General features: G+C 43.1%; 1 protein-coding gene across 15 annotated transcripts in view; it reads left to right on the top strand.

Moving 5' to 3' along the window:
* MELK (maternal embryonic leucine zipper kinase) overlaps positions 1-27098 on the top strand; it is a 99022-nt gene that overhangs the window by 11881 nt on the left and 60043 nt on the right. For 6 of the 15 annotated variants that reach the window (XM_054502051.1, XM_054502052.1, XM_063650155.1 and 3 more), the window contains 5 exons: positions 4549-4665; positions 9624-9767; positions 12492-12560; positions 14663-14755; positions 21570-21668. In XM_054502051.1, the coding sequence (XP_054358026.1) occupies positions 4549-4665; positions 9624-9767; positions 12492-12560; positions 14663-14755; positions 21570-21668 (522 nt within the window). Of the gene's footprint in view, positions 1-4548; positions 4666-9623; positions 9768-10407; positions 10829-12491; positions 12561-14662; positions 14756-19181; positions 19300-21569; positions 21669-27098 lie in introns of those variants that run through there. The other 9 variants (XM_054502054.2, XM_054502055.2, XM_063650160.1 and 6 more) reach the window with 4 other exon arrangements.

Genomic DNA, 27098 nt, shown 5'->3' with positions numbered 1-27098 from the left:
GGCGTTTTATTCAAAATGGCTTTAGAAGTTATCTAATTAAATCCTTTTCCTAATCAGCCTGTTTTTCCTCTATGTGAATTCTTCCAGGAGGAACAGCTTGTTACCTCCTAAAGCAGCCCATTCAATTTGTGGTCTTGGCTACAATGTATAAAAAGTTATTTTTTATGTTGAGATAAAGCCTGTCTCTTTTGATGTTTTTTCTGGGGCTTCTATACCCATTCCAGTGTTTGAAGTCACCTTGAGTCATCTTTTTTTTCTAATTCCTTCTACCATTCTTTTTTTTTTGAGACGGAGTCTTGCTCTGTTACCAGGCTGGAGTGCAGTGGCGCGATCTCGGCTCACTGCAACCTCTGCCTCCCGGGTTCAAATGATTCTCCTGTCTCAGCCACCTGAGTAGCTGGGACTACAGGCGTGTGCCACCATGTCCAGCTAATTTTTGTATTTTCAGTAGAGACAGGATTTCATCATGTTGGCCAGGCTGGTCTCAAACTCCTGACCTCAAGTGATCCACCCACCTCGGCCTCCTAAAGTGCTGGGATTACAGGCGTGAGCCACCACTCCCAGCTTAACATTTTGTAAATGTTCTTAATTATCAAACATAAAAAATAATTTTTGGTTGGGTGTGGTGGCTCATCCCTGTAATTCCAGCACTTTTGGAAGCTGAGGCCAGAGGATTGCTTGAGGCCAGGATTTCGAGACTAGCCTGGGCAATATGGCAAGTCTTGTCCCTACAAAAAATAAAAAAAAATTAGCCAGGTGTGGTTGTGCATGCCTGTAGTCCCAGCTACTTGGGAGGTGGTGGTGGGAGGATCCCTTGAGCCCAGGAGTTTGAGGCTACAGTGAGCTGTGATTGCACCACTGCACTCTAGCCTGGGCAACAGAGCAAGATCTTGTCTAAAAAAAGTGTTTTTTTGATGTTTTTATTGTTGGAATGAGATAGGGCTTAATATCAATTGTTACGTACTTTTTTAATTGTTAAAGATATAAGTTCTGATTAACACATAAATAAGTCAAAGGGAGCCAGGCAGGGTGGCTCACACCTGTAATCCCAGAACTTCGGGAGGCCAAGGTGGGCGGATTGCCTGAGCTCAGGAGTTTGAGACCAGCCTGGGTAACATGGTGAAAGCCCTTCTCTACAAAAAATACAAAGAATTTAGCTGGACATGTTGGTATACACCTGTAGTCCCAGCTACTTGTGGGGCTGAGGTGGGAAGATCACTTGAGTCTGGGAGGTCGGGGTGCAGAAAGCCGAGATGGCACCGCTGCACTTCAGACTGGATGACAGAACAAGACCCTGTCTCCAGAAAAACAAAAAAAAGTCAAAGAGTATGTAAGTAGTTTTGTTACAGCAATGTCATTAAATTATTTGAATTTCTTCCTAAATATATGCTAAAATCATACAGTGACCAGTATAAGAAATTAATTTTAATTATCTGTCAGTGGACAGTTCAGGCTTTCCTTCAGTTTTTTTGTTTTATTCAATTTTTTGTTTTCTATTTATTAATCTAAGAAAAAAGCATTAAAACCATTTTTCTTGAGCATTTAAACCTGAGTATCAATTAGATTAATTCCCTTAAGCAATTTAAATTTCAGGTATAACTTTAGTATGACTTACTTTAACACTTCAAATACTTAAATAGCAAACAAAATGTTATTACAAAATGTGTCATCACACTGCTGCTCAAAACTTATTCTAAAGCTTAGTATGACATTAATTCATGATTTCTAAACTTGTTTTTATATTTTCTGTTGTTATTATGCTTATTTTAGTTATTTCCTAGGATTTTAATAATATTTTGATTACTTCCATGGTTTTATTTATTTATTTATTTATTTTTGAGACGGAGTCTTGCTCTGTCGCCCAGGCTGGATGGAGTGCGGTGGCGCGATCTCGGCTCACTGCAAGCTCCGCCTCCCGGGTTCCCGCCATTCTCCTGCCTCAGCCTCCAGAGTAGCTGGGACTACAGGCGCCCACCACCACGCCCGGCTAGTTTTTTGTATTTTTAGTAGAGACGGGGTTTCACCGTGTTAGCCAGGATGGTCTCGATCTCCTGACCTCTTGGTCCGTCCGCCTTGGCCTCCCAAAGTGCTGGGATTACAGGCTTGAGCCACCGCGCCCGGCCGATTACTTCCATGGTTTTAGTCATCAGGCTTCCTCCTCACAAAGAAAAAAGATGATCATACCAAGATAGTCAAAGTTACAGTTGATTCTTTGTCAAGACATGACATCTGGTTGCATAGTCTTGGGTAATTGGGTCCTGAGCCACTGGCCATTAAGACGGAGTCCCTTTTTATTTTATTTTTTTTTCAAGATGGAGTCTTGCTTTGTACCCAGGCTGGAGTGCAGGGGTGTGATCTCGGCTCACTGCAACCTCTGCCTGCCCGGTTGGAGCAATTCTCCTGCCTCAGCCTTCCATGTAGCTGGGATTACAGGCACCCGCCACCATGCCTGGCTAATTTTTGTATTTTTAGTAGAGACGGGATTTCACCATTTTGGCCAGGCTTGTCTTGAACTCCTGACCTCGTGATCCGCCTGTCTTGGCCTCTCAAAGTGCTGGGATTACAGGCGTGAGCCACTGCAGAGCCCCCCTGCCTTTTTTTTTCTGAGATGGAGTTTCGCTCTTGTTGCTGAGGCTGGAGTGCAATGGCAACCTCCGCCTCCTGGGTTCAAGGGATTCTCCTGCCTCAGCCTCCTGAGTAGCTGGGATTACAAGCATGTGCCACCATGCCCAGCTAATTTTGTATTTTTTTTTTTTTTTAATTTTTTTGAGGCAGAGCCTCGCCGTGTCGCCAGGCTGGAGTGCAGTGGCGCCATCTCGGCTCGCTGCAACCTCCACCTCCCAGGTTCAAGCGATTCTCCTTGCTTCAGCCTCTCAAGTAGCTGGGATTACAGGCACCCGCCACCATGCCTGGCTAATTTTTTTGTGTGTGTTTTTATTAGAGATGGGTTTTCACCATGTTGGCCAGGCTGATCTTGAACTCCTGACCTCGCGATCTGCCTGGATCGCCTGCCTCGGCCTCTCAAAGTGCTGCGATTACAGGCGTGAGCCACCTCACCCAATCGGAGTCCTTTTTTTTTTGAGATGGAGTTTTGCTCTTGTTTCCCAGGCTGGAGTGCAATGGATCGATCTTGGCTCACCGCACCTTCCACCTCCAGGGTTCAAGCAATTCTCCTGTCTCAGCCTCCAGAGTAGCTGGGATTACAAACATGCGCCACCATGCCTGGCTAATTTTGTATTTTTAATTTTGTGTTTTTAGTAGAGACAGGGTTTCTCCATGTTGGCCAGGCTGGTCCTGAACTCCTGACCTCAGTTGATCCACCCACCTTGGCCTCCCAAAGTGCTGGGATTATAGGCATGAGCCACCGCGCCTGGGCCAGAGTCCCCTTTTTTTTTTTTTTTTTTTGAGATGAGTTTTGCTCTTGTTACCTAGGCTGGAGTGCAGTGGCATGATCTTGGCTCACCGCAACCTCCACCTCCCGGGTTCAAGCAATTCTCCTGCCTCAGCCTCCCGAGTAGCTGGGATTACAGCCATGCGGCACCATGCCTGGCTAATTTTATATTTTTAGTAGAGATGGGGTTTCTCCATGTTGGTCAAGCTGGTCTCGAACTCCCAACCTCGGGTGGTCCTCCCACCTCATCCTCCCAAAGTGCTGGGATTATAGGCGTGATCCACTGCACCCTGCCTCAGGGTCCCTTTTTATAATGAAGTTTTACTTGTTACTTGATGATATCTCTAGGCTTCTGTCCTTTAAAGCTTTTTCAGCTTGGCTTATCTTCCTCTCCCCACCCAACTTTTTATTTTGAAAGTTTCAAGACCTCAGAAAAGATAGGAGACTGAGACAGTGAATACCCATATACCTTTCACCTAAGTTCACTGGTTTTTTGCTCAGCATACTTCTTAAACGGTGTTGCTGAGGCTGAAAGTGGTAGCTCAGGCATGATAACTGAGTAGTGTTTCTGTCATTTTCCTTGTTTGGAATGCTAACCTTCTAAGGAGTCTGAGATTGTTTGCTGGATGTTGTACTGTTGACCCACATGGAACCTGTTTTTCATAAAATCTCCAATGCCCTTTTTACGTACATGCAAATAAATTTTGCTATATTTTTCTGTAGTGTTGAACAATTTTTGGGGGGCTTTTTGATAGCTTTTGCTACTTAGTATTTTTTTTTTTTTTTGAGACAGAGTCTCGCTCTGTTGCCCAGGCGGGAGTGCAGTGGCGCAGTCTTGGCTCACTGCAAGCTCCGCCTCCTGGGTTCATGCCATTCTCCTGCCTCAGCCTCCTGAGTAGCTGGGACTACAGGCGCCCGCCACCATGCCCGGCTAATTTTTTTGTATTTTTAGTAGAGATGGGGTTTCATCGTGTTAGCCAGGATGGTCTCAATCTCCTGACCTCATGATCCGCCCACCTCGGCCTCCCAAAGTGTGGGATTACAGGCGTGAGCCACTGCACCCGCCCAGCTACTTAGTATTAAAAGCTGTTAGTATTGGAGCTTGGAACACCACCTGAATAAGTTTATTGCTCATTCCATATGATGTTTTGTCACAGAGTGATTTGCCTCGGATCAAAACGGAGATTGAGGCCTTGAAGAACCTGAGACATCAGCATATATGTCAACTCTACCATGTGCTAGAGACAGCCAACAAAATATTCTTGGTTCTTGAGGTTAGTAGTATGTTCCAGATACCTGAAAACATTTGGTCACTTTATCAATAGTAAAAGAGAAAAGTACATTTCACTTGAAAGATTAGAAGAGATGTTAAGCGACTTACCTGTTTTGTTCCATTTGTAGCAATTTAGATCAAATAGATGTATATAATAAATTGGAGATTCAATGTAAATGTCACTTTTCTAATACACCCCTAATGGGGTAGTATGGTTTAGTAGATAGAATATGTTAGAATTTTCTCCTAGAGGGAAGGACTCATTCTAGTTTTTTTTTTTGTTTTTTGTTTTTTTTTTTTTTGAGACGGAGTCTCGCTCTGTCGCTCAGGCTGAAGTGCAGTGATGTGATCTCTGCTCACTGCACCCTCCGCCTCCCCAGTTCACACCATTCTCCTGCCTCAGCCTCCTGAGTAGCTGGGACTACAGGCGCCCACCACCATGCCTGGCTAATTTCTTATATTTTTAGTAGAGACAGGGTTTCACCGTGTTAGCCAGGATGGTCTCAATCTCCTGACCTTGTGATCTGCCCGCCTCGGCCTCCCAGAGTGCTGGGATTACAGGCATGAGCCACCGTGCCCAGCCTCATTCTAGTTTTATATGATATATTAATTTCCTAGGGCTGTTGGAACAAATTACTACAGACTTGGTGGCTTAAAGCAACAGAAACTCATTGTCTGACAGTTCTGGAGGTTTGAAGTCTGAAATCAAAATGTCGGCAAGGCTGGTTCCTTCTGGAGGTTCTGAGGGGGAATCTGTTTCCTGCCTCTTTGCTAGTTGTTGGTAGTTGCTGGCAGTCCTTGGCACTCCTTGGTTTATAGATGCACCACTTGCATCTTGGCCTCTGTCTTCAAATGGTGTTTTCCTCTCTGTGTAGCTGTGTCTCTGTCCAAATGTCTCTCTTCTTAAAAGGACCCAAGAATTAGGCTTACCCTGATCCAGTGACAGTTCAACCCACAACACTGGGTAGCTTCCAGTGTCTTTTATGTAAACCAAGCAATTTCAAGTTTTAACTTGCCATTTTTGTCTTGAAAGATGTCTTTAGAACTTGTATTATTCAACTTGTTTAGTTTTCGTTAGTCTCAGCCAAATAATATGTAATTTGCACATGATTTTCACAGGATAGCACTGTTTTAAAAGCATATTTTAAAAATCATAATTTTGGCCAGGTCCTCTCATGCCTATAATCCCAGCACTTTGGGAGGCTGAGGCGGGAGGATCATTTGAAACCAGTGGTTTAAAACCAGCCTCAGTAACATAGCAAGACCCTGTCTCTACATACAAAAAAAAAGAAAAAAAAAGCCGGGTGTGATGGCGCGTGGTGCACACCTGTCATTCCAGCTCCTCAGGAGGCTGAGGCGGGAGAATTGCTTGAGTCCAGGAGTTTGAGGCTGCAGTGAGCCATGATAATGGCACTGTACTCCAGCCTAGGTGACAGAACAAACCCCTGTCTCTAAAATATAAAAACAGAAAAATTATAATGTTGAATGTTTTGGATCTAGAGCTATTTTCTCCTGTTACTACACTGTAGATCTACCTACATGGTCCACATTTTAAAACCTCTTTGGTTTTAAAACTTCTTTGGTAATTTTAAAACCTCTTTATATTTTTAGCTGATCCCTTTGTTCAAATAAAATTCTTAGGGCCAGGCGCAGGGGCTCACGCCTGTAACTGCAGCACTTTGGGAGGCCAAGGCTGGTGGATTATTTGAGGCCAGGAGTTCGAGACTAGCCTGGACAACATGGGAAAACCCCATTTCTACAAAAAATACGAAAACTTAGCCAGTTGTGGTGGTGCATGCCTGTAGTCCCAGCTACCTGGGAGGCTGAGGTAGGAGGATCACTTGAGCCTGGGAGGCAGAGCTTTCAGTGAGCTGAGATCGTGCCACTGCACTCCAGCCTGGGTGACAGAGCGAGACTCTGTCTCAAAAATGAAAAAGAATTGTTAAAAAACAAAATCTCCCAAGCATCCATGGACCTAGGAGAAAATTTAAAAGGTACAAGAGAGTGGCTGGGTGCAGTGTCTCGTGCCTGTAATCCCAGCACTTTGGGAGGCCAAGGTGGGAAGATCACTTGAGCTAAGGAGTTCGGCACTAGCTTGAGCAACATAGTGAGACCTTGTTTTTACTTAAAAAAAAAAGAAAAAAAGGCTGGGTCTGGTGGTGCACACCTGTAGTCCCAGCTACTTGGGAGGCTCAGGTGAGGAGCCTGGGAGATATAGGCTACAGTGAGCTATGATTGCACCACTGCACTCCAGCCTTGGCAAAAGAGTGATACCCTGTCTCAGAAAAAAAGGTACAGGGAGTATATATTACAAAACAAAATCCTCTCTTTCCCCTACATCCCAGTCATCCAATATTCTTTAATTTTTAAATTTTATTATATTATTAATAGAAATGGGGGTCTTGGCCTGTTGCCCAAGCTGGTCTTGGACTCCTGGCCTTAAGCAATCTTCCCTCCTCGGCCTCCCAAAATGTTGGGATTACAGGCATGAGCAACTATGCCCCACCCTAGTCATCACATTTTCTTTTCTTTTTTTTTTTTTTTTTTTTGAGACGGAGTCTCACACTGTCCTGAGTGCTGGAGTGCAATGGCGTAACTTTGACTCACTACAACCTCCGCCTCCCGGGTTCAAGTGATTTTCCTGCCTCAGCCTCCTGAGTAGCTGGGATTATAGGCACGTGCCATCACCCCCGGTTAATTTTTGTATTTTTTAGTAGAGACGGAGTTTTACCATGTTGGCCAGGCTGGTCTCAAACTTTTGACCTCAGGCAATTTGCCCACTTCAGCCTCCCAAAGTGCTTGGGATTACAGGAGTGAGACACCGCGCCCGGCCCTCAAATTTTCTTTTCTCTGAGCCATTCATGTACTTTTCTTGTGTCTCTTGTAGATACCTACATATATTTTATATGTATGTGTATTTTATATGTGTGTGTGTAGCTTACACACACATGGTGTGACACAAATGGTCACAAATTATTACTTTGCACCTTGTTTTTTTCCTATGTAACAATTGATCTTAGAGACCATCTGAGCATATTAAGATATTTTAGACATTTTATTTCTCTTTATTTTGTATTTATTTGAAAATAATGAAGTAGGCTGTTTTCTTTTTGTAAAACTTACTGGATAACATTAAAAAATTTCCTATTGAGGTATAATTTACATATAATAAAATGTACACATTAGGTATGCAGTTTGACAAATGTATATACCCGTGTACCTCCCACCCCAAAGTATAAAACATCTTTATCACCTCAGAAAGTTTTCTCCAGCCCTTTTGAAGTTTTCCCTGTAACCATAGCCACCCTGCCCTTACCAGCAACTACTCATCTGATTTCTATCACAGCAGATTAGTTTAATCTATTCTAGACTATGATGTAAATGACTCATCATACAGTATTCTTTTGCTTATTTTGTTAGGCTTCTTTTGCTCAGCATAATGCTTTTGCAAGCCACTATATCAATCTATAGTCTTAATGACTAACAGTACTGGACATTGTTTCATATCAATTTGTAAAGAGCTTCCTCTTTTTTTTTTTTTTTTTTTAATTACTGCCTAGAATTCCATTCCATGTCTATATAGTTTATATAGTATCAGCATTTAGGTCTGAATGCTGGTATTCCCCACAAATTCGTATGTTGAAACTTAATCCCCAGTGTGATAGTATTAAGAGGTGGGGCCCTTTAAGGAGGTGATTGTTATGAGGGCAGAGTCCTTATGAATGGGATTAGTGCCTTTATACAGGAGGCTTTAGGGAGCCTGTTTGCTCCCTTCCACCATATGAGAATACGTAGTACATGCCAACTGTGAGCAACAGAACCTCACTAGACACTGAATCTACTGGCACCTTGATGTTAGACTTCCCAGCCTCCAGAACTGTGAACAATACACTTCTGTTGTTTATAAATTACCCAGTATAAGGTATTTTGTTATAGCAGCCCAAATGGACTAAGACAGTTGTTTCCAGTCTTTTGCTTTTACAAACACTGCTGCTGCAGTAAATGATCTTTAAGGTACATTTTTTGTTGTTGTTGTTGTTGCTTGTTTTTTGAGACGAAGTCTCACTCTGTCACCCAGGCTGGAGTGCAGTGGTGCAATCTTGGGTCACTGCAACCTCTGCCTCCCGGGTTCAAGCGATTCTCCTGCCTCAGTCTCCTGAGTAGCTGGGATTACAGGCGCCTGCCACCACGCCTGGCTAATTTTTTGTATTTTTAGTAGAGACGGGTTGGCCAGGCTGGTCTCGAACTCCTGATCCACCCACCTTGGCCTCCCAAAGTGCTGGGATTACAGGTGTGAGCCACCGTGCCCAGCCAAAGTACTGTTTTTTGATATGAGTGAGTACATCTGTAAGAGCAATAACTAAATGTGGAACTGTGAGGTCAAGTCTATATGCATTTGTAATTTTAATTGATATTGTTAAAATGGAAACCCAGCTCACAGAAAAGTGGAGCTGCCCTGGGAAAGGGATGGAAAGCCTTGAGCTTTGTGCTCTGGTACCTGTTCTGCAGCCTCTGAGATACCTCTGTAGACCTGGGCTCCTTCTGGTACAGATTGAAAACCACTGGTCTTTGGGATAGAGAAACAATAATTACTGCTGGGTTTTTAAATTTCAGGTAATTACACTAAATGAGAGTACATTAAGATGAGAATGGGTTTTAATACTTTGCTATAAAAATAGAAAACCCTGGGTGAGCTTTTTAAAATCACAGTGGTAGTTGGTTTTACTTCTACTTACTGGTAATAAAACTGTTCGAAGAAAGAGTTATTGTTCTCATTCCTGGAGTCATTATTGACTTGTTTGATCCTGAGAGTGTACTTTTGAATATACCTTACTCGGTTCCATTCCCTATAAAATCAAATTAATAATATCTCTGAGTTAAGTGTACTTTTTTATTTTAAATTTCTGTGAAGTGATTTTTAAAGTTGTAACAATATCTGTGATTCCATTGCTGTTGAAGTACTGCCCTGGAGGAGAGCTGTTTGACTATATAATTTCCCAGGATCGCCTGTCAGAAGAGGAGACCCGGGTTGTCTTCCGTCAGATAGTATCTGCTGTCGCTTATGTGCACAGCCAGGGCTATGCTCACAGGGACCTCAAGCCAGTAAGTGACTGCATCACAGTTAGATGCTCACCTTCAGCATCATTTACCTGTTATTTTTAGGTTTACAAATGATCTGTTTAGGAATCTGTCTTAGGTTTGCTTTTTGTTGTTGTTGTTGCTCCAGTCATACCTATCAGATTTCTTTTTTCCTCTTACTTTTTTTTTTTTTTTGGAGGTGGTGTCTCACTGTGTCACCCAGGCTAGAGTGCAGTGGTGTGATCTCGGCTCACTGTGACCTCCGCCTCCCGGATTCAAGCAGTTCTCCTGCCTCAGCCTTCTGAGTAGCTGAGATTACAGGCACAGGCCACCATGCCCGGCTAATTTTTGTATTTTTAGTAGAGATGGGGTTTCACCATGTTGGTCAATCTGGTCTTTTTTTTGGAGACGGAGTCTCACTCTGTCGCCCAGGCTGGAGTGCAGTGACGCGATCTCGGCTCACTGCAAGCTCCGCCTCCTCCTGGGTTCATGCCATTCTCCTGCCTCAGCCTCCCGAGTAGCTGGGACTACAGGCGCCCGCCACAACACCTGGCTAATTTTTTATATTTTTTAGTAGAGACGGGGTTTCACCGTGTTAGCCAGGATGGTCTCAATCTCCTGACCTTGTGATCCGCCCACCTCGGCCTCCCAAAGTGCTGGGATTACAGATGTGAGCCACTGCGCCCGGCCAGGCCAGTCTGGTCTTGAACTCCTGACCTCAGGTGATCCATCTGCCTTGGCTTTCCAAAGTGCTGGGATTGCAGGTGTGAACCACTATACCTGGCCTTTTTTCCTCTTTTGACTTCTGGAAGGTGTTTTTTTTATTTTTATTTTTATTTTTCTGTTGTTCACACAGGAGTGCAGTGGTGCAATTTTGGCTCACTGCAGCCTTGACCTCTAGGGCTCAAGTGATCCACACACCTCAGCCTCTTAAGTAGCTGGGAGTTCAGGTACGCACAACCCTGCCTGACTAATTTTTTAGTTATTTGTAGAGACAGGGTTTCACCATGTTGCCCAGGCTGGTCTGGAACTCCTGACCTCAAGCTGTCCTTTCGCCCTGGCCTCCCAAAGTGCTGGGATTACAGGTATGAGCCACCGCTCCTGGCCTTGGTAGGCTTTTTGGATGCATTTATGAGCATTCTGTGATCTGTCAATTGTGTGTGACTTTATAAATGTCTTGTTTTTTTTTTTTTAAGCAAGATCTCACTCTATCACCCAGGCTGGAGTTCAGTGGCATGATCAGGGCTCACTGTAGCCTCAATCTCCTAGGCTCAAGTGATTCTTCCACCTCAGCCTCCTAAGTAGCTGGGACTACAGGCGTATGCCACCATGCCCAGCTAATTTTCTGTATTTTTATTTTATATATGTATGTATTTATTTATTTTTTTTGAGACTGAGCCTTGCTCTGTTACCCAGGCTGGAGTGCAGTGGTGCCATCTTGGCTCACTGCAACCTCTGCCTCTCAGGTTCAAGTGATCCTCCTGCCTTAGCCTCCTGAGTAGCTGGAATTACAGGTGCCTGCCACCACTCTCGGCTAATTTTTGTATTTTTAGTAGGCCCGGGGTTTTGCCACGTTGGCCAGGCTGGTCTCAAACTCCTGACTTCAAGTGATGCGCCTGCCTTGGCCTCCCAAAGTGCTGGGATTACAGGCGTGAGCCAGGGCGCCTGGCCGGAAACTATCTTTTTCCATCTGTTTATACTGAACTTGTCGATTTGAACTCACTCTTTTGGTTTAAATTTTTTCTTGGCACAAATTGTGTTTGCTTGTAATTGACCCTCAGAACACCAAGGAGAAAATAGGAGAAAATGGTTTATGCTAGTGAGTCTTGTGGGGAAGTGATAGAGTGATCGCCCAGGCTGGAGTGCAGTGGTGCGATCTCTGCTCACTGCAAGTTCTGCCTCCCGGGTTCACGCCATTCTCCTGCCTCAGCCTCCCGAGTAGCTGGGACTCCAGGCGCCTGCCACCACGCCTGGCTAATTTTTTTTTGCATTTTTAGTGGAGACAGGGTTTCACCGTGTTAGCCAGGATGGTCTTGATCTCCTGACCTTGTGATCCGCCCGCCTTGGCCTCCCAAAGTGCTGGGATTACAGGCGTGAGCCACTGTGCCCGGCCCTTTTTTTTTTTTTTTGAGTTGGAGTTTCGCTCTTGTTGCCCAGGCTGGAGTGCAATGGCACTGTCTCGGCTCACCCCAACCCACGCCTCCCGGCCTCAAGCAGTTCTTTTGCCTCAGCCTCCCAAGTAGCTGGGATTACAGGCATGCGCCACCATGCCCGGCTAATTTTGTATTTTTAGTAGAGACAGGGTTTCTCCATGTTGGTCAGGCTGGTCTCGAACTCCTGACCTCAGGTGATGTGCCTGCCTCAGCCTCCCAAAGTGCTGGGACTACAGGCGTGAGCCATCGTGCCCAGCCCTTCTTTTCCCTTATATACTTCTTGTCATTTCATTAGTTTCTAGTCATTTTCAATTTGTTGTAACCCAGACTTTTGAACAGAAACAACCTTAAATCGTTTTTACTCATTTTAATTAATTAATTTATTTTTAAAAAATGAGACCAGGTCTTGCTGTGTTGTCCAGGCTGGTCTTGAACACCTGGGCTCAAATAATCCTCTCCCATCTGCCTTCAGAGTGCTGGGATTACAGGCATGAGCTGCCAAACCCGGCCTTAAATCATTTTTAGAAATGGCTAGAGGTGGGATGTGATATAAGGAAGTCAGTATGCAGTTATCAAAATGTCTTTGTTTTCCCAGGAAAATTTGCTGTTTGATGAATATCGTAAATTAAAGCTGATTGACTTTGGTCTCTGTGCAAAACCCAAGGTAAGTGCAGAAATAAGATGCATCTATGTTCTTTGTAAATGCATTCATTTCTTAGTGTATGATTTCGTCCCGACTTCCTCTTAGTCTTTATTGAGCTTGGTTGCATCCATTGAGAAGAATGTTAAATTTCATCCCTGGTATGGGTAATTTTTGTAAGTTCTCTAGATGATCATAACATGCAATCAAGATTGAGAGTCACTGCCCTAGTTCTAGGATTGGTCCTGCTGAAGACTCCATGGGTATGCTGTGAGAATTTGCAGTGCAGAAGTGATTTGAGGCTATTACAGCAAAAATGCTGACTTGACCAGTGCTTGCAGTTTAAGTATATTGCCACTAGATGATGCCTTTGTTTGTTTAGATAAAAGTTGAGAATTTAGTGCAAATCTGTTAACCAAATGGTTCTATAACTAACAATTAGTTACATTTTGAGAAACAATCCGCTTTCCTTTTAAAAGAAGGAAAAAGCCCATATGCACTTCTAAATTTATAACTGTTATATATTTCCTTAATTTGCATTCCATGGTTACGTATTGGTGTTCTCCAGCATAACTTCTCTTTGAGGTGACTTTGAACTTTCTGGCTCTGCTGTCTGCAGCAGATCTCCTGTGTGGCTGCCTGTTGGAGGCTTCCTCTGGAGTTCTCTAATCATGGTACTCACAGTCTCTAAAATGAGCTGTCTACACTCATTAAGAATGTTGAAATTGCAGACTTGTCTCAGGCTTTTGTAATCCCATGACTGTTTCCTGCCCCGATCAGAATTAGCTAGGTGCAGAGGGAAGCAGATTTTGCCCCTTTGGCAGAATGTCTGATTCTTTCTGATTTTTCTCTCCTTCCCTTGGCTCTTCAGAAACTATCAGTGGAGTCTTTTTTCTGGGAACCAAATGCTGGAAGGCAGGTTTTTTTTTTTTTTTTTTTTTTTGATTGACAGACATATAAAGAGAAAACATACTTTGAACAGATAAACTGGTTTAAGTTGTTCTCCATGGGAGGCAGTGGAGAAGGTTTGTGACAGACCCTGTGAGCCTTCATTTATGGCTGCCATGGATTACCCACACAGACACCATCTAACGAAAGTGGGGTTGCCTGGGAGAGGATTGCCTCAGCCTTCTTCCGAGGAGCGCGCTCCTGGGCATGTTGTTTCAGTTGTAAATGACATCTCACAATTCACAAATCCTTTGCCAGCTGTAGGAACTCTATACAGCTGTTGGACTGTAGCTTTGTTTTCATTATGTCTTGGTATTTCCGTGAGAGGGCAGAGGAGGATGAGCAGATTACTCATTTTAACAGATCTGGAAGCTAAGGGAGTGATTTGTCTTATAACTGCATCTAGAAAACAGACTTTCAAGGCACTGTTTTATGTAACATATTGCTTTTTTCCCTTTAAGAAAATAGAGCTCTTTTGTATTTGTAAAGATTTCATACTGGAGATAAGGTCCAGTAAATAAATTTTTCCCCCCTGGGATACTTGGGGATGGAAAGACGTGGATGCTTGGATATATGCTAGGCTTATTTATTATGTGGGTATTTAGGGAAGTATGAACCTGATTTGACTGAGCTAAGGGGAAAGGATTTGTTCATGCCAGGTTGTAGTGGTGTTGGGAATCCGGAGAAGCAGAGACCACACGTGCATGCACACGTGTATACAGAGTATTGTGTTGGCTGCAGAAATCCTTTATTATGTGGGGTGGTTTTTCATCTAGCTTCTCTTTGCTTGTGCTCAAATAATTTTTATCAGCCAGGCGTGGTGGCTCATTGCCTGTCATCCCAGCACTTTGGGAGGCCGAGGCAGGTGGATCACCTGAAGTCTGGAGTTCAAGACTAGCCTGGCCAACATGGCAAAACTCCGTCTATACCAAAAATACAAAAATTAGTTGGGCGTGGTGGCACACTGCATGCCTGTAATCCCAGCTACTCTGGAGGCTGAGGCAGGAGAATCACTTGAACCCAGGAGGCAGAGGTTGCAGTGAGCCGAGATTGCGCCATTGCACTCCAGCCTGTGTGACAGAGTGAGACTCCGTCTCAGAAAAAAAAAAGAATGTTTATCAAGGTTTAATTCTCTTAAGGGTTGTAATTAATAAGTTTCATTTTTATCTTATTGGCAGGGTAACAAGGATTACCATCTACAGACATGCTGTGGGAGTCTGGCTTATGCAGCACCTGAATTAATACAAGGCAAATCATATCTTGGATCAGAGGTAATTATTCATTGATTAATTCATTATATAATCAACAGACATTTATATTGGTCACCTGTAGTGAGTCAGGCACTGTGCATTGGGGGTATAATGATGAAGTAAGAAATAATCTTGTTAATCAAAGAGTTCAGTCTATTTGGAGAGTGAGACATGATTACTTATAAATGAAATTAATAACTTGCAATAAATATAGTAACATATAATATACTTATGAAGCAGGGATATTTCTGGTGTCCTTGTTGTGGCTGCTTTTGTATTAAATAGTGCCATAGTTTGGACTTGTTAGTCTAGCTGGATAGAACAAAAGACCAAGGTTCCAGGCTCAGTTTCAGAGATGCTGGTTAGCACAGAGAAAACCTGTGCTTCGCCCATCCAGAGCTGACTCTCCAAGGCCAGCAGCCCTGTGTAGGAGTCCAGGCTGAGAAGGACTGGGCTTTGCCTGATTTATATTTGCTATATCTCAAATTATCAAATTAGTCAGCTCCTGCCATTCTCTGGAGTACTAGTTTTGCTGATGTGAGTGTCATAAGATTAAAAAAACACTTTAGTTGTGAAAAGCTCAGGAAGTGCTCAGTTAAACAGGTTTCCTATTTCAGGACATGTCCAAATCTTTTTTTGTTTTGTTTTGTTTTTTTTTTCGAGACGGAGTCTCGCTCTGTCACCCAGGCTGGAGTGCAGTGGCGCGATCTTGGCTCACTGCAACCTCCGCCTGCTGGGTTCAAGCAATTCTCTTTCTTCAGCCTCCCAGGTAGCTGGGATTACAGGCAACTGCCATCACGTTTGGCTAATTTTTGTATTTTTAGTAGAGACGGGTTTCACCATGTTGGCCAGGCTGGTCTCAAACTCCTGACCTCAAATGATTCACCCACCTCGGCCTCCCAATTATAGGCATGAGCCACTGTGCCCAGCCTCCAAATCTTTTTTTTTTTTTTTTTGGAGATGGAGTCTCACTCTGTTGCCCAGGCTGGAGTGCAGTGGCACAATCTCGGCTCACTACAAGCTCTGCCTCCTGGGTTCACGCCATTCTTCTGCCTCAGCCGTCCGTGTAGCTGGGACTACAGGCACCCGCCACCATGCCTGGCTACCTTTTTTTGTATTTTTAGTAGAGATGGGGTTTCATCGTGTTAGCCAGGATGGTCTCGATCTGCTGACGTCGTGATCTGCCCACCTCGGCCTCCCAAAGTGCTGGGATTACAGGAGTGAGCCACCGTGCCCAGCTCCAGCCTCCAAATCTTTAATGTGCTCTTGTACAGTGTGATCCTTCAGGAAAGGAACATCACAGATAGCAGCTGGTCCGGATTTTATTTGCCTATGGGATCCACTTTTGATGGAGAGCATCTTTTGGAACTAGTGTAAGGAACTTTGGGAATACCAGGTTACTTCATAACATGAGAAGATGGGAACTATTTTTGGTGACTTTTTATTTTGATATAATCTCTAACTTACAAGATAGTGCAAGAATAGAATGAGGAACTTTGGTATATCTTTTACTCAAATTCACAGTTATTTACATTTTTCCTTATTTGCTTTATCATTCTCTGTATATATGCATATTATTTTTTTTGAATCATTTGAGAGTTAGCTAGAAACATCATATCCTTTTATTACTCAATACTTCTATATATATTTTTCCTAAAAGCAAAGACCTTTTCTTTTATAACCACACTTTAGTATCAAAATTTAACATTGATACAATTTATTGAATTCATAATTCATATTCAAATGGTATTAATTGTACCAATAATGTCCTTTATAGTTTTATTTTCCCCCCAGTCTAGGATATGGTGCAGGATGCATTTAGTTATTGCATCTAGTTATTGTGTCTCTTTAGTCCCTTTTAATCTGGAAGACTTCCTTAGGCTTTCTTTATTTTTTTTTGATCTCAGCATTTTTGAGGAAGCCGGTTATTTAGTAGAATGTACATCAATTTGAATTTATTTGATGTTTCCTTATGATTAGATTCAGGTTATGTATTTTTGGCAGAAATACCACAGAAATGATGTTGTAGCCTTCTTAGTGCATTATAGGAAAGGGACCAAATGTTTTCTGAACATTTATCATAGTCCTGGAATCATGCTGGATACTTTTTATTTTTAATCGTGCTAAGATACTAATAAGATAAAATTTACCATCTTAACTGTTTTAAAATGTATAGTTTAGTAGTACTGAAATATAACCACATTGTTGTGCAACCGATCTCCAGAGCTCTTTTAATTTTGCAAAACTGAAACTTTATACCTGTTAAACAATCATAAAATATTTCTCTTTTTGTGACTGGCTTGTTTCACTTAGCATAATGTCCTCAAGGTTCATTCGTGTTGTAGCATGTGTCAGAATTTCCTTTCTTTATAAGGCTGAATAATATTCCATTGTGTGTATATACCACATTTCGTTTATGCATTCATCCATTGGTAGATACTTAAATTGCTTCCACCTTTTGGCTCCTGTGAGTAATGTTGATAGGAATATGAGTATACAAGTATCTCTTTCAGATCCTGCTTTCAATTCTTTTGGGTATATATTCAGAAGCGGAGTTGCTGGATCATATTGTAATTCTGTTTTTAATATTTTGTGGAATCTCCATACTGTTTTCCATAGTGAGTGTACCATCTTACATTTCCACCAACAGTGTACAGGAGTTTCACATGGGCTGGGCGTGGTGGCTCATGCCTGTAATCCCAGCACTTTGGGAGACTGAGGTGGGCGGATCATGAGGTTAGGAGTTTGAGACCAGCCTGGCCAACATGGTGAATCCCTGTCTCTATTAAAAATATAAAAATTAGCCAGGCATGGTGATGCGCATCTGTAATCCCAGCTACTCGGGGGTTGAGGCAGGAGAATCGCTTGAACCTGGGAGGCAGAGGTTGCAGTGAGCCGAGATCATACCATTGCACTCCAGCCTGGGTGACAGAGCAAGACTGTCTCAAAAAAAAAAAAAAAGAGTTTCACATGCTGGATACCTTTAATAATTTTCAATTAAGCTCTACAGACTTTTTTTTTTTTTTTTTTGAGACAGAGTTTCACTCTTGTTGAACAGGCTGGAGTGCAATGGCATGATCTTGGCTCATCGCAACCTCAGCCTCCCGGGTTCAAGCGATTCTCCTGCCTCAGCCTCCCTAGTAGCTGGGATTACAGGCATGTGCCACCATGCCTGGCTAATTTTGTATTTTTAGTAGAGATGGGGTTTCTCCATGTTGGTCAGGCTGGTCTCGAACTCCCGACCCAAGGTGATCCATCTGCCTTGGCCTCCCAAAGAGTTGGGATTACAGGCATGAGCCACCACGCCTGGCCACAGACATCCTTTTAAGTGAATACTGTTACCTTATCCCATAAGATAAAGAAGATGAAGAAACTGAGGCTCAGAAATTTGGTGCCTTTGGAGGGTCACACAGCTGGTGACTGAGTGAGATTTGAGTGAAGTGAGGTACTGTTTCCACTATTCCATTTAGTTTCCCAGAAGGAGTGATAATCGTATGCCTGATCTCACAAGATTCCTAGAGGTGATGAGAATCTGCTGATTTGAGTGTATCTGGGTTTTTCCTATGTAATTTTAAATTGTTTTCTTGTCCATGTTAGTTCAATTTCCTATCCTCAGAGTGTCTAAAGGATAGTGGACTGAGGAGTCATTTGAGATACTTACTAAATGATGCAGAGCTCAGGGTGGTAACTCCCTCAGAGATTTTGGTTTCGTTTTCTGAGATGGGGCTTTAAGAATCTTCATTTAAAATACTAATAAAATAGTTGATTCTGATGTTCACGGTCCTGATTATGCTTTAAGGACATGTTCCATTGTAAATATCTCTAATTTCTTCAGTAATTTTTCATGGGAAATGGTTTCAGTTCTCTCTTCCTCCCAATTATTTTATTATCTTTTTTTTTTTTTTTTTTGAGACAGAGTCTCACTCTGTCTCCCAGGCTGGAGTGCAGTGGCATGACTGGTTCACAGTAGCCTTTACCTCCTAGACTCAAGCAGTCCTCCCACCTCAGCCTCCCAAGTAGCTAGGACTACAGGTGTGCACTACCACGCCCGGCTAATTTTTTAAGTTTCTTTGTAGAGATAGGGTCTTGCTGTGTTTCTGGGGCCGGTCTTGAACTCCTGGGCTCAAGTGATCCTCCCACCTTGGCCTCCCAAAGTGCTGGGAGCCAGTTATTTTTTCATGTCAACTGGTAGTTTATGGATTTACTTGCATTTTCTTTGGTTTATGATTTTAGTTAATTTATTCTCATATTCAATTCAAAACAGTGAAGTAAAGGTACTTTAATTGAAAAATACTTTTTCTGCTTTCTTTTCTCTAATAAGTGTTGGTAGCACTATGGGGATGTTATTATCATTTTATTCCTCTTTAAGTTTAATCCTAGACATAATCTTTCTGTTGACTTCTTGTGTGTTTTTTTGTTTGTTTGTTTGTTTTTTGAGATGGAGTTTCGCTCTTGTTGCCCAGGCTGGAGTGCAATGGTGTGATCTTGGCTCACTGCAACCTCCACCTCCTGAGTTCAAGCGATTCTCCTGCCTCAGCCTCCCGAATTGCTGGAATTACAGGCATGTACCACCCCGCCTGGCAAATTTTGTATTTTTAGTAGAGACGGGGTTTCTCCATGTTGGTCAGGCTGGTCTGGAACTCCCAACCTCAGGTGATCCGCCCGCCTTGGCTTCCCAAAGTGTTAGGATTACGGGCGTGAGCCACCGCTCCTGGACTTTTTTTTTGTTTTTTGAGACGAAGTCTTGCTCTTGTCCCCCAGGCTGGAGTGCAGTGGCCTCCTGAGTAGCTGGAATTACAGACATGCACCACCACACCCGGCTAATTTTTTTATCTTTTTAGTAGAGACAGGGTTTCACCATGTTGGCCCTGCTGGTCTTGAACTCCCTACTTCAGGTGATCTGCCTACCTCGCCTCCCAAAGTGTGGACTACAGGCGTGAGCCACTATGTAGTTCACTCTTACCTGTGCAACCTCTTTGCTTTGAATTTTTTTTGAGACGGAGTCTTGCTCTGTTGCCCGGGCTGGAGTGCCATGGTGTGATCTCAGCTCGCTTCAACCTCTACCTCCCAGGTTCAAGTGATTCTCCTGCCTTAGCCTCCCGTGTAGCTGGTATCACAGGTGTCCACTACCACAGCCGGCCAAATTTTGTACTTTTAGTAGAGACGGGGTTTCACCATGTTGACCAGGCTGGTCTTGAACTCCTGACCTCAGGTGGGAGGAGGCCCGTTTTGGCCTCCCAAAGTGCTGGGATTATAGGCGTGAGCCACTGCACCCGATCTGCTTTGAATTTAATACCATGAATGAGTGTCATGCCATCATGTCTCAATTTATAGATTAAATATTTGACATCTCTGAGGCATAAATGGTCAATTTCTGACCTCCTGCAACTTGGAAGAGTAATCAGGTGTTTGCTTCAAGGCAAATTGTTCACTTGAGACATCATAGTAGAGTCCTAATAATTTGATATGATTTGGTAGACAGGACTAGGGGTTAGATTTGGCTTATCTAGTTTAAGTACTACCCAGATATGTGATGCTGCTCAAGTTATTTTAACTGTTTTCTCTTTCTTTGTTTTCTTCCTTCCTTTCCTTCTTTCCTCTTTTTCTTTTTTTCCTCTTAAAACTTTCCTAAGCCTGGGAGGCAAATGTTGCAGTGAGCTGAGATTGTGCCACTGCACTCCAGCCTAGGCAACAGAGTGAGACCCTGTCTCCAAAAAAAAAAAAATTTCCTAAGGCTCAAATGAGAGTAAGAGCTGCGACTTCTCCTCAGCTAATGGTGGCATCATTACTGACTAAGGCCAAATACTGCTTGAATAAATCGTTACTGCTTAGGACTCATGGGACACATGGATATCACATATAAAGGTTAAGCTTTTTTCTGGGATTTTGAGATTTGTAGGACTATTTGTGCTGGTAGGCTAATTTCTAGTGTCTCTCTCTCTCTCTCTCTCTCTCTCCCCCCCCCCCATATATATATGTGTATATATACATATGTATTTGAGATTTGTAGGACTATTTGTGCTGGTAGGCTAATTTCTAGTCTCTCTATATACATATATATATTTTTAGATGGAGTTTCACTGTGTCACCCAGGCTGGAGTACAGTGGCGTGATCTTGGCTCACTGCAACCTCTGCCTCTTGGATTCAAGCGAGTCTCCTGCCTCAGCCTCCCAAGTAGCTGGGACTATGGGCATGTGCCGTCATGCCTGGCTAATTTTTGTAGTTTTAGGAGAGACAGGGTTTCACCATGTTGGCCAGGCTAGTCTCGAACTCCTGACTTCAGGTGATCCGCCTGTCTTGGCCTCCCAAAGTGCTGGGATTACAGGCATAAGCCACCAGGCCCAGCCACTTCTACATTTGAAAAGTCAATCACTGAACTTTATTAAAGTTCTCTACATAGAATTTTATAGTACAGCTTAGTCATACTTGCTGATTATCAGTAAATTTTAAGACATCCTCCTGCCTGTTTACATAATCTTTATATGTAACCTAAACCTTCAGTAGCACTGTAGAATTGTCTCATCTTATCATGTCCAACCCAGCCCAGCCTACTGGAAATTATTTTCTTTTAAGTGTTAGAGTCCAGCTGGAGGAGAGTGCGTTAAATTGGAAGTTAGGAGGCCTTCCTGGGTGGCCTCCAATTGACTGGGTGACTTTAGACAAGCCTCCTTAGCTTCAGATTCTCTGACTATAGAATAAGCAGGTTGAAGTGGTTGATATCTGAGTTCTTTTTTAGCTTTGTTACAACTCTGTGATTGTATCAAGAGTCCTACCATTCTGAAATATGTTTGAATTTTTGTTTCAGTAATTTTTCTTTTTCCCTCTTTCTTTCAGGCAGATGTTTGGAGCATGGGCGTACTGTTATATGTTCTTATGTGTGGATTTCTACCATTTGATGATGATAATGTAATGGCTTTATATAAGAAGATTATGGTGAGTATTACAAAGCATAGAATTTCAATGTAGAACTTTTCTATACTGAATAGTATATGCTTTCATTCATAAATATACAAAAACAGGCAAAAAAGTTATTCTCTGCTATTAGAAGTCAAAATCATAGTTATTCTTTGGGAGTGGTTAAGGAGTGGGCTTCTGTTCTGTTTCTCTTTTTTTTTTTTTGAGACGGAGTCTCGCTCTGTTGCCCAGGCTGGAGTGCAGTGGCGCGATCTCGGCTCACTGCAAGCTCCGCCTGTCGGGTTCACGCCATTCTCCTGCCTCAGCCTCCCGATTAGCTGGGACTACAGGCGCCGGCCGCCACCACGCCCAGCTAATTTTGTTTGCATTTTTGGTAGAGATGGGGTTTCACGGTGTTAGCCAGGATGGTCTCAATTTCCTAACCTCATGATCCTCCCGCCTCGGCCTCTCAAAGTGCTGGGATTACAGGCGTGAGCCACCGCGCCCGGCCTCTGTTCTGTTTCTTAATCTGGGAGTTGGCTACACTTGTATACAGTAGTTCCCCCTTGTCAGCGGTTTTGCTTTCTGCGGTCTTAGTTGCCCATGGTCAATTGCGGTCTGAAAATTGGTGAGTTTATGTAATACGGTAAGATATTTTGAGAGAAAGAGGCACATTCAGGCCGGGCGTGGTGTCTCACGCCTGTAATCCCAGCGCTTTGGGAGGCTGAGGCTGGCAGATCACGAGGTCAGGAGATCGAGACCATCCTGACTAACGCAGTGAAACCCCGTCTCTACTAAAAATACAAAAAATTAGCCGGGCATGGTGGCGGGCGCCTGTAGTCCCAGCTACTCGGGAGGCTGAGGCAGGAGAATGGGGTGAACCCAGGAGGTGGAGCTTACAGAGCCGAGATTATGCCACTGCACTCCAGCCTGGGTGACAGAGCAAGACTCTGTCTCAATTAAAAAAAAAAAAAAAAAAAAGGCACATTCACATAACATTTTTAACAGTATATTGTTATAATTATTCTATTTTATTATGTTATTGTTAATCTCTTATTCTGCCTAATGTATAAATTAAACTTTATCAAACGTGTGTGTGTGTGTGTGTATATATATATATATATATATATAGAAAGAAACATAGCACATATAGGGTTCATTACTATCCGTGGTTTCTGGCATGCATGGGTGTTTTGGAAAGTATTACCTGCTGATAAAGGGGGACTACAGTATTCAGTTTTTGAAAACTCATTGAGGTGTACTCTTATGATATACAAACTTCTTTTTTTGTTTTTGGAGACAGAGTTTCGCTCTTGTTGCCCAGGCTAGAGTGCAATGGCGCGATCTTGGCTCACCGCAACCTCTGCTTCCCAGGTTCAAGCGATTCTCCTGCCTCAGCCTCCCTAGTAGCTGAGATTACAAGCATGTGCCACCACGCCCGGCTAATTTTTTGTATTTTTAGTAGAGTCAGTGTTTCTCCATGTTGGTCAGGCTGGTCTCGAACTCCTGACCTCAGGTGATCCGCCTGCCTCGGCCTCCCAAAGTGCTGGGATTACAGGCATGAGGCACCGCGCCCGGCCCAATATATAAACTTCTGTACATATACTTCCTCAATGAAAAGCTTAACAAAATAAAAACAGAATGCTGTGTCAAATCACATTTTCCTTTTGACTTATAAAATAGGAACCTCCTCTTTTCTTTTTTTGGAAGACAAAATTTTGGCTTCAGGGTACAATAAAACCACAATTGAGATCACCTACTGTAAGCTTTGTTAAAATCCTATATATCAGAGACAGAGAGTAGATAAGTTGTTGCTTGGGGTTAGGGGTGGAGAGTGACTGCCTGTGAGTATGGGTTTTCTTTTTGGGATGATGAAAACATTCTGGAATTAGAGGTGATGATTACACAACTTTGTAAATATACTAAAATCTACACTTTAAAAGGGTGAATATTATGGTATGTGAATTATGTTCGGTTAAAAAATCAGAAAAAAATCATAGGAAGGAAAATAGGAAAATTATTTTAAAGAATTAATATTTCAAAGCAAACTAACAAAAGAAGACATGTAAAGAGTAAGAAAGAACATCTTGTGTTCCATAGCAAACTGAGGTCAGGCTAGCAGAGCAGCTTCTCCGAATGCTTCACTCTCTTTCTTCTTCTTTTTTTGGGATAAGGTCTTGCTCTGTCACCCAGCCTGAAGTGCAGGAGTGCGATCATGGCTCACTGTAGCCTTGACACCCTGGGCTCAAGTGGTCCTCTCACCTCAACCTCCCAACTAGCTGGGACCACAGGCACTGCACCACTACACCCGGCTAATTAAAAAAATTTTTTTGTAGAGATAGGATCTTCCCTATGTTACCCAGGCTGGTCTCAAACTCCTGTGCTCAAGTGATCCTCCCACCTCAGCCTTGCAAAGTGCCGAGATTACAGGTGTGAGCTACTGTGCCCGGCCTTCTGAATGCTTCCTGAATCCAATTCTGTTTAACAAATATTTCCTGAATTTCTGCTTTATATAAGATGCTGAAAGGCATAGAAAAGACCTATGAAACTTTATTGCCCACCAGGGCCTGATTTCTTGTTGGAAACAGGTATAAGCTATCTAAAAACGGCAAAGAGTGAGGAATGCCATATTATAACAGAGTGTAAATGAAGTTAATATAGGAGTTGGGGTGGCTCTGGGAGGGCATCTTAGAGGAAGTGAGGTTTGAGCACGTCTTTAAAAGAAGGGTAGAAGTGTTTCAGAAAGGGATGTGGGCAAGAGCATTCCTGATAGTACAGATAGTATGAGCAAAGGCATAGAGGTGGGAGAGACGTGGGGAGGAATGGGCAGTTTTTTGTAGCTGGACCATTGGATCTCTAACAATTAGATGAGGAGACTACCTAGAGCAACTCTCACTTCTAGGAAGTAGCATACAGTGTTGAAAGTGGTAGACCCAGTTGGCTTGTTGCCCACTCTATAGAACACCAAGTCTAAGGACACTGAGTTCAATCTTCAACTTTTATTTGACTTATAGTTTTTCCTATATCCCACCTTGGAAGATTCTTTAAAGTTGATTCCCAAGCTTCAGAGAATAGCTTTGGGAAGAGATGGAACTGCAATAGTTCCAACTCCTTGAAGACTGAGGAGCTCTGATTCTGCAGGATCAAAGAGAAGCAGTGTGAGCGGTAACTATTAACACCGCCTTGGGGACCCATGTGTGTCCAGGCTTCTTCTTGTGAAGGGGAGATAAATGAGGCAGTGGGCTGGAGGCCGGCCTCCTAGAGCCTGCTGCTGTAGCCAAGACAGCTTGTTTTCCTCCTGTCCCTTCTTGAGCCTTCTTGATCTTTGCTGGGTAGCACTTGTTGCTTTGGCTTCTGCATGCGACTGTCGCAGCAGTTCCTGACTCCATAGAGCCATACCTGACTGCATCAACATCAGGATATGGGGGAGAGTAGGGTTAGGATCTTTTTGTGGCTTTAGCTCCAGTCAACAGAAGTGGTCTTTGGGCAGCTCAGTAACATTTATCCAGTTATACTTCTACAAAATATTAGGTTGGCCTCTTGAATTCTTCCCTCTTTTTGCTACTCTTTTCTGTAAAGTAGGACTGTGTTTTTTATTCTGAGGATAATTGTATTGTAGTATAGGTTGAGTATCCCTAATCTGAAAATCCAAAATTTGAAATGCTCCAAAATTTGACACTTTTTGAGTGCTGAGATGATGCTCAAAGGAAATGCTTACTGGAGCATTTCAGGTTTCGGATTTTCAGATTTGGGATATTCAGTCAGTAAGCGTATAATGCACATATTCCAAAGCCTGAAATCTGAAACACTTCTGTTCCCAAGCATTTGGGTAAGGGATACTCAACTTGTATTATAAGCTGCTAGGATATTTTACCCTATTCTTGTTTTGGGAACTCCATCCCAAAGAAATAAGCTGACAGATTTCTCCAAAGTGAACTAGAATTGAATCTGCTAGCTGGTGTAACACGGAATATTACACCTCCTAGACTTCTAGAAAGACTATGTGGAAACAGATAATGGTAGAATTTCACTGTTGGAAAGCACCTGGGAAATCATGTTTTCTGACCCTTGTTGCTTGTTTTATATTTAATCCTCACTAAAATGTTTCCTGCCTTGGCTATGTCTATGTACTCTCTCTCAGGGTGGGGGAAGTTAGCTAATGGATTTAGTTCTTCCTAACCCTAGTTGCGCATTAGAATCGCTTGGGGTGCTTTAAAAAGTATTGGTTCCACCCCCAGAGCAATTAAATCAGAATATCATTGATGTTTTTGAAATTCAGAATCTTCAGAATCTCTACTATCTGTGGACTTTGGTAAATTATTTAGCCTCTCTGTGTCTTAGTTTCTTTGTCTGTAAAAATGGATGAAATAACACAGCATAGGGTTGTTGTGAAGATTAAATGAGTTAATCCATGGAAAGCATTTAGAGTGGTGCTCAATAAATGTAGCTATTTTTTTTTTTTTTTTGAGACGGCGTCTCGCTCTGTCGCCCAGGCTAGAGTGCAGTGGTTAGATTCGGCTCACTGCACCCTCCACCTCCTGGGTTCAAGCAATTCTTCTGCCTCGGCCTCCCAGGTAGCTGAGACTACAGGTGGGCACCACTATGCCTGGCCAATTTTTGTATTTTTAGTAGAGACGGGGTTTCACCATATTGGTCAGGCTGGTCTTGAACTCCTGACCTTGTGATCTGCCCGCCTCTGCCTCCCAAAGTGCTGGGATTATAGGTGTGAGCCACTGCACCTAGCTGCTATTATTGTTTTATTTTTGTTTGTTTGTTTTGTTTTTTTCTGTGACAGAGTCTCACTCTGTCACCCAGGCTGGAGTGCAATGGCGCGATCTTTGCTCATTGCAACCTCCGCCTCCTCAGTTCAAGCAATTCTCTTGCCTCAGCCTCCTGAGTAGCTGGGATTACAATCATGCGCCACCGTGCCTGGCTAATTTTTGTAGTTTTAGTAGAGAAGGGGTTTTGCCATGTTGGCCAAGCTGGTCTTGAACTCCTGACCTCAAGTGATCCACCACCTTGGCCTTCCAAAATGCTGGGATTACAGGCATGAGCCACCACATCTGGCAATTATTTTTGAGACAAAGCCTTGCTCTGTTGCCCAGGCTGGAGTGCAGTGGCGCCATCTTGGCTCACTGCAAGCTCTGCCTCCTGGGTTCAAGCGATTCTCCTGCCTCAGCCTCCCAAGTAGCTGGGATTACAGGCGAGTGCCACCAAGCTCAGCTAATTTTGTATGTTTAGTAGAGATGAGGTTTCACCATGTTGGCCAGGCTGGTCTTGACCTCCTGACCTCAAGTGATCCTCCTGCCTTGGCCTCCCAAAGAGGCTGGGATTACATGCATTTCTAAATGAGATTTGCCAGTATTTTGTCCAGGACTTAAAATTGGCTCAAAAATTAATGTGCACTTTTTTGGCAACTATCTTTGTATGTTTGGTTTTGGTTTCATGATTTGTATTAGCCCCATAAAG

The sequence above is a fragment of the Pongo pygmaeus genome, chromosome 13 (genome assembly GCF_028885625.2).
Source record: "Pongo pygmaeus isolate AG05252 chromosome 13, NHGRI_mPonPyg2-v2.0_pri, whole genome shotgun sequence".
In the NCBI taxonomy this organism is placed as follows: domain Eukaryota; kingdom Metazoa; phylum Chordata; class Mammalia; order Primates; family Hominidae; genus Pongo; species Pongo pygmaeus.
This window is presented reverse-complemented; position numbering and strand designations above follow the sequence as displayed.